Source organism: Erithacus rubecula (genome assembly GCF_903797595.1).
Source record: "Erithacus rubecula genome assembly, chromosome: 1".
In the NCBI taxonomy this organism is placed as follows: domain Eukaryota; kingdom Metazoa; phylum Chordata; class Aves; order Passeriformes; family Muscicapidae; genus Erithacus; species Erithacus rubecula.
Genome location: NC_136658.1, coordinates 74,621,006 through 74,637,839, shown reverse-complemented (window position 1 = coordinate 74,637,839; position 16,834 = coordinate 74,621,006). Strand labels below are relative to the sequence as shown.

At 36.9% G+C, this 16,834-nt stretch overlaps 1 protein-coding gene across 7 annotated transcripts in view; it reads left to right on the top strand.

Annotated features, from left to right (window-relative positions):
- FRY (FRY microtubule binding protein) overlaps window positions 1-16,834 on the top strand; it is a 216,267-nt gene that overhangs the window by 87,560 nt on the left and 111,873 nt on the right. For all 7 annotated transcript variants that reach the window (XM_079298273.1, XM_079298274.1, XM_079298275.1 and 4 more), the window contains 2 exons: window positions 1,474-1,673; window positions 16,184-16,237. In XM_079298273.1, the coding sequence (XP_079154399.1) occupies window positions 1,554-1,673; window positions 16,184-16,237 (174 nt within the window). In that variant the 5' untranslated portion in view covers window positions 1,474-1,553. The remainder of the gene's footprint in view (window positions 1-1,473; window positions 1,674-16,183; window positions 16,238-16,834) is intronic.

Genomic DNA, 16,834 nt, shown 5'->3' with positions numbered 1-16,834 from the left:
GCTGTATCTTGTCAGTGAGGGGTTATTTTCAAAGAAAAGTATGCAGAATAATAGCTGCATGAAGAGGAGCATTTCTGTCTTCTATTATTGTCACATAGGAACTTCTAAACTCCTTTTTCTAAAGGAAAGCATGTTCTCTTTTCTCTAGTGGATCCTTTTTTGTTTTTCAGTGTGTAATTTTAGGTTCCAATTTAAATACTCTAAAACCATAAGATTTCTTCTTCTAATATTTTTTTTTTCATTTTTGGTCAGCAATGATGTGTTAAAGTCCATAGGAAGGATCAAAAATCTAATTCATTCTTAAAACAATTGTCTCACCTGTAACTGACAATTAATTTCAGTAACACTTGCAATTCTGCTCCTCAAAGGAAAGGACTAAAGATATTAGATGTGAGGCAACCATCACTGTAGTTCATTCTTCTTTCACTCTTTCCTTCTTTGCAACTTGGATGAGACATATAATGAATTCAGAGTGGATAATGGCCAATGCCAGCATTTCTTAATTTGCTACTTTTAAAGTCTCTGGCAAAACTAGCACAGAGAGAGGATGCTGCCAGTACCTGCCTGAAGACCAAACATAACTTTCATTGCCAGTAAGAGCTGAGCCCTGAGGATTTTGGGCTGCAAATTTTATGTGTAAAATGGTAGCATCTGAAGTGCTTCCATTTATTTTTTCTTCATTCAATCACAGGCTAATTTAGATTGGAATGGGTATCTCTGGTGGATGATTAGTCAAACCCCAGCTTGCTCACCAGCTAGGAAAGGTTTCTCAGGACCTTGTCTGGTCAACTTTCAAGTGTCTCCAAAAGTGGAGTTTCTGCTGTATCTCTGGACAACATGTATCTGAGTTTGGTACTTTCAGGAAAGCTAATGTATAATTAATAATTTTTGGCCATGGAAAACATTCCATGTCTGACTCTGTAAGATTTAGACTGGTAACATGTATATGGTTTCTTGAGTCATTATTGACTGACCTCAGTATAGATTACAGGAGAGTAAGACCCTTTACAACTCACCATAGTCAAAAGACCAGACTCCTGACTTTTGCAAGCCAACCTTGCAAAAAGGTTAAAGTTTGAATAGCAATTAAGAATAAATTTTTCCTACTTGACAACTGAGTTACGTGTCTGACTTGCATGCAAAAGATAAAAAATGAGGATTTTTTCAGTTAGGTGTCAGCAAGTCTTACCATGTTAAAAAAAAATAAAAAATAAAGAGGATTGAGTATACACTACATAGTAAATACCACTCAATTTTAACATAAGAGATTTCATCTTTGATTTCTTCTTCCAGTTAGATAATGTGTATTTTACCTGTGGTTCCATGGAAGTTGTATTGATGTGCTGTGTATTTCTTTGATTAGCAGCTAGTCTCCAATGTTGCTTTGACAGTGTAGTGAGCTGTTGAGGTGCTCTGTGAAAGTTAAACCATGTTGAATTACCCAGAGATGAATGTCTCTTTTCTCCATTTCAGCTTCTCCAGTTGGTAACGGATATATCAAGCCACCTGTCCCTCCTGTTTCTGGTACACAGAGAGAAAAAGGACCTCCAGCCATGTTGCCCATCAGCATTGACCCTGACAGTAAACCAGGGGAGTATGTCCTGAAGAGCTTGTTTGTTAACTTCACTACTCTGGCTGAACGCAAGATCCGCATCATCATGGCAGAGCCTCTCGTGAGTAAAAATTAACTCTTTCTATATATATGTACAGTGCTTTGAAAAAAAATCAAAGTTTTGTTTTAAAACCAGGCTTGCTTGCTCTGCAATGAAGAATATTTTGCTTGCAATCTGCGTTGGAGTTGGGTTTGATAGCGTTTCCCAAAGTGTAAGATGTGCTGCTGTGGCAATTAGAATGTTGTGGGAGAGGGCAGAGGTATGCAAGATATGCCAAAGGGGTGACATGAAAAGGAAATAATATTTAATTTCTGTTTGCAATACAACACATTAATGGGATTGAGAAGCAGAAGGGGTGTCAACCAGCATAGATTTCACAGTTGGGAGAGTAGTCACTTGAGTCAAAATATATTAAAAAATGCTGAAATATGATAAAAGCAATATTTCTGAACTTTACAGGTTTTCAGCTAAAACATGAAAATGTCTACCACTGCTGGCTCCTCCTTTAGTTCTGACAGTCGTAGATTTCATAATCCAGCAGGGCACATTTTTCCAGATATGAAAAGCATGCAGCACTCGAAAAAGGAGTTACATTACAAGGTCTTGCATAGTGAGAGAGCCATTGTTATTTGTATCTTTAGGTAAATTTAACATGCAAGTATGTCTGTTGCAATTTGTCTTATGTAACTGAACTTCCAGGACTCTGCTCCTTTAATTTTAGACTACATTTTATATACTTTCTTGCTATTTTGATTAAGGAAGAAATTTCTATAATTTATATTTTAGTTCTGATGAGGCAAAAAAAAAAAAAGCGCCCCAAGACCTAAAAATAACCAGAAATATCTACTTCTTTACTATAAGGGAATTTTAATAAAATTTTAGAATGTTTTGTTAGCAAGTCCAATGTAGAATATTTAGTTCAGTTCCCCAAATCCAGGATATTTTGAAGGGCAGAATTAAAATGTTTTTTATTCTGATGGCATCTGTTTAGCTTTGATTTAGATTTAGAAGCATTTGATGCTTGGAAAGTTTTATCAGGCTTTCTTCTGAAACATTAGCTAGATGCAAGATGACAGAACTACCTTACATAATTTGGAAATAACACCAAAAAAAAGCTTACAGTAAAGAACATTATGACAAAAATCCAGTTTTTAATTCTTTGATGAGTTTTCTCCAAATCACAAAAAGTAGAATAAATGACAGTCATAGTGTAGGTCCTTTTAAAAATCAAAATACCAGCAGCTGTTTATTACCATCCAGTCTTCATGTTATGCCCAGAGAATGTCTTTAAAATTTTAAAACAAAATGTGCATGAAATTACTTGACAAGATCAGGAAATCAGCAAGACAACCAGCACTGAGGACATAATTTCCTTGGTGCTCCTTTGCTACTCTTAAACATGAACCTCTGCATTTCATATAAGATTTTAGGCATGGGTTTATTCCCATTTCACCTTGTGTTAAGATGATTTAAAATTGCTGTGTGGTAATATGTTGTTGTTTTCACTTTGAGAAACTATTATTATCTGAACGTTGATCTTATTCTGGAGGTTGTTCAATGGAATTTTATTTGGTAAATTTAATATAGAATGTAGAAATATTACAAGAGACTGGAATGTCACCTTTTGTCATCATTTTCAGAATGTATTTTTTACAGGGGTCTGACCATGAGACACTAACAATAATTCAATTACATACTCACATCTCATTAGTACTAATAAAACTTACAAGTCATGGCATGCTGCTGTTTGAGGTTGGCTGTGACCAATGAGTAAGCAGGATTCTGTAGACATGCAGTCAAAATGATCTTGAAATAATTAAGTTGTAATGAAAGAAGTGACAAGGAAAAATGGCAAAAATTATTCACCAATAACAGTTAAGAATTTAAGTCTCCCCTTTTTGTGATGTAGCTGCTGGATGTTTAGCAGCTTTGTTCCCACATTTTACTCTATTGATTAGCATTGTGACCACGAAGTCCCAGGGATTTGGGAGATGAAGTTTATAAATTGATGGTGAAAAGCTACCTTTTGGCCTTTTTTCACAATAGGTAGTCAGATGTTGGACTCTTTGAAGTTTATGTTCTAATTAAACTCAAGTGCACTTCAAAGAAAGTCAAACTTGCAAAGTGCTCAACACAGGTATTTCTAGTTTGATTTCTCCAAGTCATTACAAGATATGACATTTTAATTTTATAATGAGTGATGAATATTTAGGTTATCTTCTAGAGAAGAAAAAATTATCTGTTTATAATATATGTAATATATTATATATATATATATTATATATTATATAATAATATATATTGTTACCTTTGCATCTCTTTTATCACAAAAGCTCACATTGAAGCTCTGAAGTTACTATGGTTAAATTAAATACTTACTGACACTGTTTTACCTAGATAATTCTTTTCATACACATATTCTTCTTATACTTTCTATTTATCATTGTTGTTGTTTTTATTAGTTTTTTTCTCTGTTTCTTTGGATTCCCTATGCCCATGTGGTGTATCAATATCTTTCTTTTGTGATGCACACAAAACCAAAGTGTAAATGACAGTGTTCTGACAACTGTGTTGGAAAACCATGTTTGTGTCACATCATGAGTAGCAGATGCTAGACAGGCACTAGAAATCTTTGCTGTTTTCCAGGGTGTCAGTGAAGGGCACAGCAAATCTCACCCCTTCCTGCAGCCTCATCTGGAATAGCAATATTCCAATGGGAGAGAAAGCAGAGGGCAATGGCATCTACTACTGCTGCCTTGGCTGGCAACCAAGTATCATTTGAAATTTTGGTTACTGGATTTGGCAGTGATTGTCATAAAAAACACACTTCCCAGTTAATATATTTTCTAGACATGAATATAATGTCAACTATCTACTGCTAAGTCTTTAACAAGTCAAAATGGAAAAACTTTTTTTTCCAGATTTGACATTTTTAAGCTTTGTCTGGAGAATATTTTATTCAGGTCAATTTTCCCCCTTTTTAGGATGTCTGATATATAAAACAATAATTCAGTAATTATAAGTTCACAATCATGTGGCTAATTTTTAATGATTGACTACTGTACCCAGATTGTCCGGTTATATTATTTCAAATTAGAAGTATTTGACAGCAGACTTGATTGAAGTGGATTGTCCAGCTTATAAAATTAAATTCCCATAAATGAAATGTAAATTTTTTTTTCATTTTAATCTTTAATAATTTCCTGGTTATTTTATGTAGATAATTGTTCTTATTTGTAACAAATCATAAGGATTTTATTCTGCAGACCTTTTTTCACAGCTGATTTAATTCATATTAATTTTTATCAATTTTTATTCTAAATCTTCTCTGCATTGCTTCACTTATAAACACAATCTGATATTTTATTACTGCTGATTTTTTTTCAAGCAGTGGGGACCTTGAAATGAAGCTAGAAAGAGGAAGCAAGGGAAATATTCTTGCCAGTTCAAATGGAAGAATATGTTTCATAGCTGTGTAAGGAGAAAGCCCAGAAAACAGTTTTCCTTTTTTAGGACTGTTGATTATCACTTTGGGTAATAATTCATCCTGTGCATACAGAGCAGGCTAATCTTTAAATACAGCTTTCAGCAGTACTTACACACAGCTGTAGACATTGATAAAACATAGGGAGCTACAGGCATTGACAGTTGTTAATGGTTAATTTAGCTGTTGGTAAACTTTCATTATGCTTTTCTCCTGCAAGTATCTTCTTTTACTGAGCCTGTCTAAATTCAGAATCTCTCTGAATACTGAACTCAAGGACAGAATTTACTCATTATGGGATTGGGACTATAAGCATATTCATGTATTCTGCCTGTAACTTTCCTTTTACTAGGCAGGTTTCATCTCACCATTAGGAAAAAACCCCTGAAAAGGGTGATGTGGTTGATAGTAGTATCTTTATTACGCCCATTTCATTAGAACCTTGAAGACATCAAAACAGAGATCTATTTCAAGACAGGCCTGGTGATAACAACCTAGCAGATGGTTCAGAAGACTTTGAACAAAAGGAGAGAATAATGCAAATTGCAGAGACTGGCCAACCAATATGTAAAATGGGACTGGTTTCTGACTAGCTTCAGTCTAGGCTTCATTTTCTCTAAGCAAGAGAAGAATATGCTAAGAAACAACTCAGGAGAAAAGGAAGTAGGTTTTTTTGTTTTCTGGGGACTGAGCTGTGAGAACTTGTAAGATTTATGTAGGCTAAGAAGTTTTATCCCACAGCTGTAATGTAGAATTTTCTGGTTTACATGGACTAAAAGTCCAGCTACATCACTCAAGGTGACAACTCCTTGGTTGTCACCTGTAATGGGACACATTGCTGTTACACATATTTTACATTTGAAGTCCTCATTAATTGTTTGTCATGTACAGGGACTTTGGACCCCTGTTTGTTCACAGTGAATAGATAGTAGTTACTGTAATGAACAAGTAATTTCCTAGAAAAGAGGAAAGGCAAACTGCCTTGCTCTTTTCTAGCCTTCACTCAGTATTTGTATGACCAGACAAATTCACAGTTACACAACTTTATTGGAATACTTTTATGCAAATATATATTGAAATATATTGAAAATTCTGTTCTCTTGTCTCATACAAAACCTATCTCCCTAGGACCTTTCCTCTATAAATGCTACAAGCATGCTGGCTTCCCATTGTTATCTGTCCACCTCTGTGTCACTGAAGGATTATGCCACTGATCATTAATCTAATTCTTTTATTCCATGAGTGTTTGTGCTAGTCAAAATTTTGTAAAGCATATGAGCAATCCCAGCTCTAAGGACCTCATCATTCATAATACCATAACTCTGTATCTGATGTCCCATAATTTTTTGTTTCTACTGTATTACTTAAATTATAGAAATAAATATTATTATAGTAGCTCTTTTAGACCTAGTTGCAACAATAATGTGTAGGTAATTAAGAATAATTTTAATTAATTTTTCTTTCAATAATTGTTTCTGAAGATGCTGCTTTGTGAAATTCTACCTCCACATCTGTGACAGTGGATGCGTCAATTGAATGTGCAAACCTATGTCTGTCAGTCATAGGACAGTCTGGAGCACTAAGAACATTCACCTCAGGAGAGGGTCTGTCTCCTAGTCCTCTGAGAAAGTGTCACTCAGCAGAGTTCCTTTCCTGAAAATCATTGCCTGGACTCTGGGTCAACATTTTAGACTAGTAGCTGGTCTCAGTGTTTTATTCAACATTTAGCCCCATCTAAGGACTTCTCATTGCCCAGAGGGGGTGTAAGTGCTGTACCCCTGGAAGTATTCAAGACCAGAAGGGAGAAATCTATGGAAAGGTGTCCCTGCCTATGCCAGGAGGTTGGAGTTTAATGGTCTTTAAGGTCCTTCCAACCCAAACCATTCCATGACTCTATGATGCTGAGTTTAATTTCAGTGTGGACTGTCTCCTCAGTTGTTTCCTTTTACTCAGACTTTCCAGCAGCTAACTCATCTATTTCAAGAAATCAATTAAGCAGAACAATGGTTCAGTCATCTCTCTTCCCTCCTTCACTAATCAGCCTTCCTTGGGAGTTCACTGGCTTTCCAAATATAGTCCAGTCCACTGGTGATAATGAAGCCCAAGCTGGGCCAGATCAGTGTGTTCTTTTCTCCAGCAGAAGGAAAGCACAGAACCTACCACATGCCCTTAATCACATTTTTGTGTCGTTTAAGTTTCAGGGAAATATATCCCTATATCTGGGTGCTCTTACCACTCTCCAGAAAATCAAAGTCCTACTACAGTAATTTCAGGCCAATCTTATCATTGGTCTGTCATCATGAAGGACAGAAGAAAATCAAGCACACACTTTGGTAGCATTATTGCCAGATAAGTGGCAATTCAGTAAAGAGGTTATCTTTCCATAGCTTCACAACAGCTCCAGTCTTTGCATGCTTTCTGAGTCACATTTGAAGTCAATGGGGTGCTGCTTAATTGATGTGCTCTTTTCTGGGACTGAATCTGGCAGAGCACCATTTATACATCAGACAGTTTGAATTATACCATATTTGACCCTGCCTATCTGCTGGCATGACAAATATGAGAAAACTTGAAATACTTCACAAAACTACTTTCCCAAATTGGAGATCCACCCAATAAGGTCTTGCTTCACTGGCTGGGAATGAAGTAGGTGTGGCAGTTATGGCTTTTAGGGCCAACATACTTGTAGCAAAAGAACAGTGAAGGTTTCCATCAGCTCTGCAAGGGCACCTGGCATCCTCCTTGAAAGTCTGTCAAGTCAGTACCAGGAGGAAAAGGGTTCAGATCAAATCACCTGGGGACATCTTTCATATGGCATATTTACAGCCTTTGAAATAAACATATAGCCAAGAAAGCTCCAAGTAACAGAATTTTAAGGAAAACTACTGGCAGTAGTTCACTTTAAAAATACACTTTCCTCATCTGTTTTCTGTTTTGTGAAAACAGGTGCACAGTTGGTGACAATAAGTATCTACCTGATATTAAAGCAGTGGTGGACATCAGACAGCAGACCATGGCCAGGGTCATTTGCTGTCATTTATTACCCCTGCTGCCTTGAGAGAATGTGGTTCCTGTTCGCAGAGACCTCTGCTGTGCTTAGAGCAGCCCTGCAATTACAACCCTAAATTTATTCAACTGATAAGGGCTTCCTATAGGCTTTATTAAATTAGGTCACATTATTCTGAGTGGGTAACCAGTGGTCAGGGCCCTAAGGGCACTAATAAGCCTTAATGGCCTCCTCTGAGTCTCTCCCACACCTGCCCAGAGTTCAGGACCCATTCCCAGATTTTGGAGCCATCAGTCCCTGCCACAACAGGGCTAGTCTCCTGCCCCCTCCCCGTGGGCCTTGCTGAGACAGGTCACATAGCTCAAAAACCTTAAAAAACCTTAATAAACAGTTGGAACAATACCTTGAATAGCAGTTTCATGCAAAGGTCTTAATATAGACTTGGAAGTTTCAATCTCCATCATCTGTTGTTCTTATTGTTATATGTAAATCACTGTATCAAAAATTTTTTTAGAACATCATGCTTATTTCAGTCCGAAGGCTCATAAATTAAAGATCTTGGACTCTCATACTTCATCCTGTGGCACCATTCTTGACTATGGCCCTATACATTCCTGCCCTAGCAAATTAGATCCCAATCAACAAAATTTTCTATTCTTCTATTGGATTTTTCTAGGTTAGAATCACACAATCTTCCAGCACAAGGCTCTGAGGGAATTATGATGTCAACATTAAGTTCCCACACTTTGTCTACAGATGGTCTTTTAATTACAGGTTGTAAAATCTACCTCTTTTTCTGTACACTGTAGTGTTAGAATAAATAAAATCAGGGGAAATGAAGGGACAGTATTATAATATTAACCAGGAGGATCCTAATAGAGAGATGATTTTGATGTGTTCATTAAGTTACAATTTTGAAAAGGCATTCCTGTTAAAACAAGCTCTGAAAACAGCCAAGAAAATTTCCTTTCTCACTTGTGCTAGAGGGTACCTCAAAATCTCAGTAAAGTTTTTCTTGGTACTCTTTTCTTAGCGGTTTAACAAAAGCAGGTATTTGAAATATTTCTTTCAGGTTTCACAAAAGCATTCTTTAAAATGTTTCTTTCAGAACTGGTCTACTAGTAGTTCTCAGCTTTATAAGGCTTTAAATATGGTAGTAAAATAAACGTTTTACCTCTTGCTTATAATAAAGCATCTTATTTTGCAATGGAAAATAGAAATGCTGAGAGTAGTAGATTTGTTGTTTTGATTCATTTGGGTCTTTTTTGTTTGGATTGTTTTTTTGGGATATTTTGTTTTGTTTTATTTTTTGTTGTGTTTTTTGGGTTTGGGGTTTGTGGTTTTTTTTCCTTTCTTTGCTTGGTTTGGTCTTGTTTTGTTTCATTTTCTTGGAGGTTTTTTGCTTTTACCTGTATATCTATAGCAGCATTTAACCTTGGTTTAAAGTTTGCAACTGTTTATTGTCTACACTGAGTTGAGGGAATATCTGGGAAATTTTGTACTGTTCAGGTAAGAATGGTAGAGTTCTTGAGTTGATTGCCTAAAGTCTAGTGAAAGAAATTTGGTTTTAATTGTTGGGAGTTGGTTTGTTGGGGTTTTTTTAACATTCTGTGCTATCTTGGGAATGTAGCAGTGCTAAATTTTGTACTGTGCATCCAGCAGCAATATCTGGTTCAGTGGGTTTGCTTCTTTCTTCAGGATGCTTGAAATTTACTTCCATGGAGTATTACTTCTGCAAATCAATTTGGTGGGTTTTTTTGACCTGTTTGGCCATTTTTTTCTGACATACTAGTTACTTCAGACTGAACATTCACATGATATTTATGTGTCCACATTTTGGTTTTCTTGGTAGACAGCCTAGGTTAAAGGTGCCTTTTGTACATGTCCTGGGGTGACATGGTAATGAATGTGGTAATCAGACAAAAATTAGCCTGCAATACCTGATGTGATGGCACAGTGAATTATCAAATCAGAGCAGTGCATGATGAAGGTGCCAGAGTCAAAGCCAGGGAGTGAAAATGTGTATTTGAAGCTGAACTGATGTTTTCCTGGTTTTTTTTAATTTTCAGCAGTACATGCACATCCTTTTCCACATGAACAAAACAGAAGAGCTGTTATAAAAAAAACCCTAAAGCAATTACATGAAGAAAGAATAGATTCAGTAATACTGAGCTTGTCTTTTGAACATGCACCTTTCATTATTTTTGTGCATTAACTGTAATGACAAGTAGGTTTTTTACTTGAGCTTGTTAAATAATTTTTTTTCAGAGATGTAGCATATTTTTACATATATTTCATAGCCACTTGAAATATGCTTATTTCCACCATATGTAGTACCTTGCATAATTAGCATTGCTTTTTTACTCAATTTTCAACAGTTAAATGAAGTCCACCACAGTTCTTGTTAACATTTTGTGTATCTGTAATTTTGTTTTATGCAAAGTTGTGGTTTCCTTGAAGCTGCATTATCATATCTTTTTTGTTATGTTTGCCTTTAGAATTTCCAGTTCCTGTATGCTTAGAATTTCAAAGGTTAATGAGGGAAATGTTCTTTATTTTACTCTCTGTGTGCCGTGGTCACTGACACAGTTTCTTTAAAGAAGTGTCTAGCATCTAATTGATGCTAAGAGAAGTCAAAGATTCTGTTGTCATCCACTGAACAAGCAATTTATGTGTTTATGCATGAGGACCTGCTGACTTGCAAAGAATGGTTAATGAAAACAGGACACTAATTTGCCTGTTTCATAGAACATGCAGGTGGGAGACGGGGACTATCAGAGTAAACAGACTATCCTTTTCAGTCAAAAATCTCAGTTCTCTTAATTGCTTATGTATAAATTAATTAGACTCCTTGGTGTGGTGGTGGTGGGGATTCCCAAATAGTAAGAAGGTATATAAGCAACAAAAAACCACTTCCTGAGAAGTTCAGGACTATTTTCCATACAAGAGCTTTTTTTTTTGTGTGACCACAGACTGTTCCACATCCAGTTTTGAAAAGACCAAATGGAAGTGTAGCTTCATGAACCTGCTCAATGCAGGATCAGCACAGATCCATTCTGGGATGGAGGAGACAGGAGCACACAGCTGGAGTGGAGGACGTGGGTTACCCATCACATGAGCACAGGATTGAGAGTGATGCATTTTCCTGGTTTTTGTATGTAAAAAATAATCAAAGCCAAAATAATAACTGGCATGCAGACCTTTTCCTACAAACACCAATTCTCTTTCCTGCTGAAAAGACAGAGATGTTCATTTGGGGGAGAGGGAGTTGATGGGGTGATTCGTCATGAGAAGAAAGAATTATGCTTGGGGTTTTTTGGGCTTTTAAGATTACATGCATTTTACATAGATTGTAGCTGTAGTAGTTGAATGTGTTCCATGTCTATTCCATTCTACTTGAAAAAGGTCCATTCTTCTTTCTGTTTGGTGAGTCTTCCACCCTAGCAGAGCAGAACACTCAGTAGAGTATGTCATGCTGCTTTTTAGTGTGAGGTGCAAAAGTTAAAAATTGTGTAAAAATATCCTTTCACCATGCTTTTAGGAAAAAAAAAATTAAAAATGGGCTTTATCTCAGTCAGTAATGCAGTAGCCTGTCACATCAGTTTAGTAGGAAAAGCAGGCCTAATGGTTGCTGAGATTAGAAATAGCTTTAAGGGGCATTATGTATCATTATAACATGCTGACATAGTGAAGCTTGATAGGCACTACAACATCCTTTTGTTTTTGTGTTTCCCTGAATGCTCAGTTCTGTGACAGGTGGCTATTCCTGTGTAAATTTACCCAATTATATTTGTGTAGCAGCCCTGAAAAAGCCTATATATATTAACCATTAAAAGTCACTGACAGTCTTTGGATAAATGTTTTAGTGTGCCTGTGTGAATAGAGGGTTTGAATGATATGTTGGTTTTTAGGTAATTTATAAATAGTTGATGCATGCAAATATGATAAAATATGCATTTTCCATTGCATAGTTAACATATTCTGTTTTATTTATTCTATTTATGTTTTCCCAAGAGTAGTGAGAGAGCGGAAGGAAGTTGAGTTTTAGTTGAGTATTTTGTTTTGTAGGCATTGGTGACCCAAAACATTTGGCTGGTTTTATTGAAAAACAATAGTTTCAAATATTAAATTGCCTTTTTTACTTATCTTTAACTTGTTTATATCATGGGAGTTCCCAGTGTGAACAAATACAGAGTACGCAATTGAAGGCAGCACTTCAAACAAGAAATAAGGATGTTTAGTTTAGTGATTAAAAATGGAAATGTTGCTATTGAGAATCCATTCTTCTGAAATTTTCTGATGTTTTTGATGGTTCAGTAAGCTACAGGCCTTTCCATATTAATCAAAACTTACTTTATTCATATTTTGTTGTAGGCTTTGGCTCCAAATTCAGCAGAACTATTCATCTCAGACTTGGATGACATTTCTGTAAAATGTAGTATATTGACAGAGACTCAAGTCAACTTATTATATTAAAAGGCCTCTTTGCCATTCTTGAGTTGTGTGGGCAAGAAAATAAATTGAAGTAAAATTGTACCATGAGGCTAGAAAACAGTTTTAGGATTTTTTGAGAACTAATTAAGTGTATCTCCAGGGTAAATAGACTACTATGAATCTATAGCCCTGAGACAGTTTTGTATTATTACCCATTTTAACTTTTCTTTGCAAGTCCTGAACCTGTGGTATGCAGTAAAGACACCTACCATGGGTATAAATATATTTTATACAGTATCTGCCATAGCAACAGTGTTGAAAATACTGCATAAAATGAAATTGTAATATTTGTAAGAATATTAGAACTAAGCAAATAGAACAGGCAAGTTGTTTACAGTTGATGAAAATAAATTATTCATTACATAAAGAAAAATTGCTGTTTTCAAAGTACACTTGAGTATCTGCATATAATTGAGTTGCCTTTGAATTTACTCAGTAATGTCTCCCTGACACGGTCAGCTGTTATTCTTACCATTACTGTATTCATGCTTTTATATTTTAGGAGTGCTTAGACAACAAAACCCCACATTTCTATCTGTCCCTTCATCTTTATTCTGTTCTTTATCTATTCATCACTCAGCATTAGCAATAAGTAGTAATAACTTCTACACTGAGTTCTCTCAAACCTCCAGATCCCAATACAATCTTTTATGGCTGTTGCCATTCACTGCAGGGATACGGTGGGTGGCTCTAGTGTGGGTACCCCACTCCCAGAACTGGAAGGGTGTGTGCAAAGACTCTTGTCTCCATGGGCTTAGTTGGGTCCTGCAGTGGCTGCAGGCAGTGCTGGTGGCAGCACTGTCCTTGGAAGGATTCAAGGCAGAAGCAGAAGCAGCAGCAGCAACCCAAACAGGGGCATGACTAAGAGGCAGAGACAGCTGCAGCAGCAGCTGCTGCCTGGCAAGGGTGTGAGGGGCAGGGAACAGCAGGAACAGCAGTAGGTGCAGGATGGGATGAAGGGAAGAAAAAGGCTGAGCTGGAGCCCTAAACTGGAGACATTGAGAAGTTATGGTAGCAGAAGTCTTCCTGGCTTTTGGCAATTCTCCATCCCAGCTGCCTTCTGCTGCCCCCAAGGCTGCTGCATGGGCTGTGAATGGTTTCTTTAGGTCCATGGTTTCTTCTTCCACCACGGCTGGGGAAAACCTGGTATAGCACTGCAGGAGTGATGACTTGTACTGCATTGGCAAATGGGGGCATCTTCTTTAACTCAGGGGTGCATCCCCTGGGGAGTGTCATCATCAGAAACTAAACTATCTGAGAGGTGTATGTGCTTCTCCAGGTAGGTTACAGGTGACAAGGACTTTCTCAGGATTGCAATTCCTGACTCAGGTTCCCAGAGCATGGTTTGTCTTCTTTAATTGTATCCCCGCCTAGAGACAGCATGTGATGAGGAATCCCATACCTCATTTATGCCTGAAACTCTGCTCTGTGAAAGCCAAATACTGCAGTGTTGGCCATAGAAACACAAAGCTTCTGCATGCTGAATAACCCTTTTTGTTGAAACAGACCTTAAGAAGTTTCTCTGTGGTAACACAAGTCTTCTGTACCAGAATCAGAAATTTCTTAATTAAAAAGAAAAAAGGGGGTGTTGATTTTTTTTTTCCTATTCTGCAGTAATTCTTAGTATGCTGATTTGTCCAGGACCCATGAAAACTTAAGAATCCTTTTCCTTTTAAAAAAGTTGAACACTACTTTTGAAAGTTTATCTGCTGTCTTTTTCAGTGAGCAGCAATAGACAAAAGAAGTGTTGTCCTCCTGTGAGACACAACTAGACAGGGTAGCATCGACTTACTGATTGAGGAGGAGGAGGACTGTGGGTGGGGCAGTGTCCTTGTTTTTCTCAGGGTTACAAGGTTTTTTACTGCAAATGTTCATCACCAATAATCTGTCATAAAGTTGTAATTAATAGCTGTTGTGCCCGTAATGTAACCTGGAGGAGTCACTTCAGATATTGGAGAAAACAATGAAAAATATTGATGGCTGTTCTGGGTGAATCAGTGACTCAGTACAAAACATTTTGTTGATTTTTGTATTTGGTAGGTAGTCAGGGGATACTGCAGTCACCCCACAGTTGGCCTCCTTGCCAGCTGGCATTACAAGTGGATCAGCATAATTAATTTCAAAATCAGTCAGCATATTATACTGGGCAACATTTGTTTCTGAAAAAAATATGAAATAATAGAAATCTTTGCTCTAGCTCAAGTGTCTCCATTTCCTTATCTCATTAGCTGTACAGTTTTCTTTATTTTATATCTAATATCCCCTGGCAGGGATGGTATTTTGCCTACGACATTACCAGATGCTGATGAGTGTAATAGTTTGTTGAAAGCTGAACACAAAATCTCATTCTGACCTGTGGGAGAGCCCCAGTCTTGCAGCTGTAGGAGAAGAAAGAGTCATGATTTATAGAAGAATAAAGCACTGGCACATTGCAGACACCAGAAACAGTAGTGTAATTCACAGCAGAATTGTGATGATGACAAGTGGCGTGTTTTTCAGACTGTCATCTGCCCTCATGTGTTGTTTATTTTCATTGTGGTGTGGGAGATTGATGTTTTGGATACTGCTGCATGCATCTAGAATATTGACCTGTGTACTTCTCCATGTCTTCTTGGCAAAGAAGCCATGCAGGTGAATGGACATTCATATGTAGTTTCTGGGTTGGACAGTTCTCCTTACCAGTTACTGTGAGAATATGACTAGAAAATTTGCTTCCATTCTGAAAATACCGTTTTTTATTTTTTTTAGTAATAGTTTTCCCCACAATTCTCTTCCTTAAAAAGATGACATTTATGGTAGTTGATTCTTCTAAGACTACCTTTCTTTCAGTATGCCCTGCATGAATGTGTTGTATCTATAGACATGTTTGTATAGACTGGTGGTTTTATAACAGGAAGGTACATCGTGTAAGAGTCACAGTGTAACTAGGTTGGAAGAGACCTCCAAGATCATCGAGTCCAACCCATGTCCTAACACCTTAACTAAACCATGGCACCAAGTGCCATATCCAGTCTTTTTTTAAATACATGCAGGGGTGGTGACTCCACCATCTCCCTGGGCAGACCACTCCAGTACTTTATCACACTTGCTGTAAAAAACTCTTTCCTAACATCCAACCTATATCTCCCTTGGCGCAGCTTGAGACTGTGTCCTATGGTTCTGTCAGCTGCTGCCTGGAAAAGAGACCAACCCTCAGCTGACTACAGCCACCTTTCAGGGAGTTGTAGAGAGTGATAAAGACACCCCTGAGTCTTCTTTTCTCCTAAATAGAGCCCCTTGGTTATGTATTAGAGAAAACACTAGGTACTTTTTAAGATGTTGAAACAATTTATCACTGGTGTGAGCACCAACTCAGACGTAATGAATGGCCAATCCTTCTCTTTCATGAAAAGACACCAAAATCACTCAAAACACTCTCAATATTACCTTATACATATGCAGAAGCCTCCTTTGCAGCAATTATCTGGTATGTCCAGGATCAGATCAGGAGGAACATTATGTGAGTAAAATATTTAATAGAAAAATAATAATAGAATATCATAGTATTAATCTTAAGTAATACATATTTAATATATTTTCTTTCAGGAGAAGCCACTGACCAAATCTCTGCAACGAGGAGAAGATCCCCAGTTTGATCAAGTAAGACATTTGAAATTACATTATTTCTATGCCTCAGGCTAAAAGAGGAGTGCATTGGAAGGCATTCTAGTGTCTTTATACTGTTGTTGCATACTGCAAAGTATTATTTCTTGATGTACTATGGTAGAATGATAAGTGGTTGCCTAACCATTCCTGGATATAAATTGGAAGAATCTTTCCTCTGTTTCCAAGGTCAATATTTTTCTGCTATAGATTTTGTTATAGTAACTTTTTATAGTGTATTAGACACATGTGCTGTTTCTTGTCTCTTTCCCCTGATGGGGATCTTAAAGCAAAATTTGTACCTTTTCAAATTACGTGGTTTTTGAAACAGGTGTGTAGACCCCAATCTTTCTTTTATTAGGTTTTTTTGTAGTTAATATGAGGGCCTATAGAATCATGATTGTTGCCATCAGTCTCATCAGTCTAGTTTGCCTCTGTAGCTGTGACTCAGCATGACTTACATGTGTGCTGCACTTCTAATAGTTTGACCCAACTTGTTGTGTTTAAAATTAAGTATATTAATATATACATAATTGGTCTGATTCCATTTAGTAGAATAATAAAATTTTAATTAATAAAATGAAATTTATATCT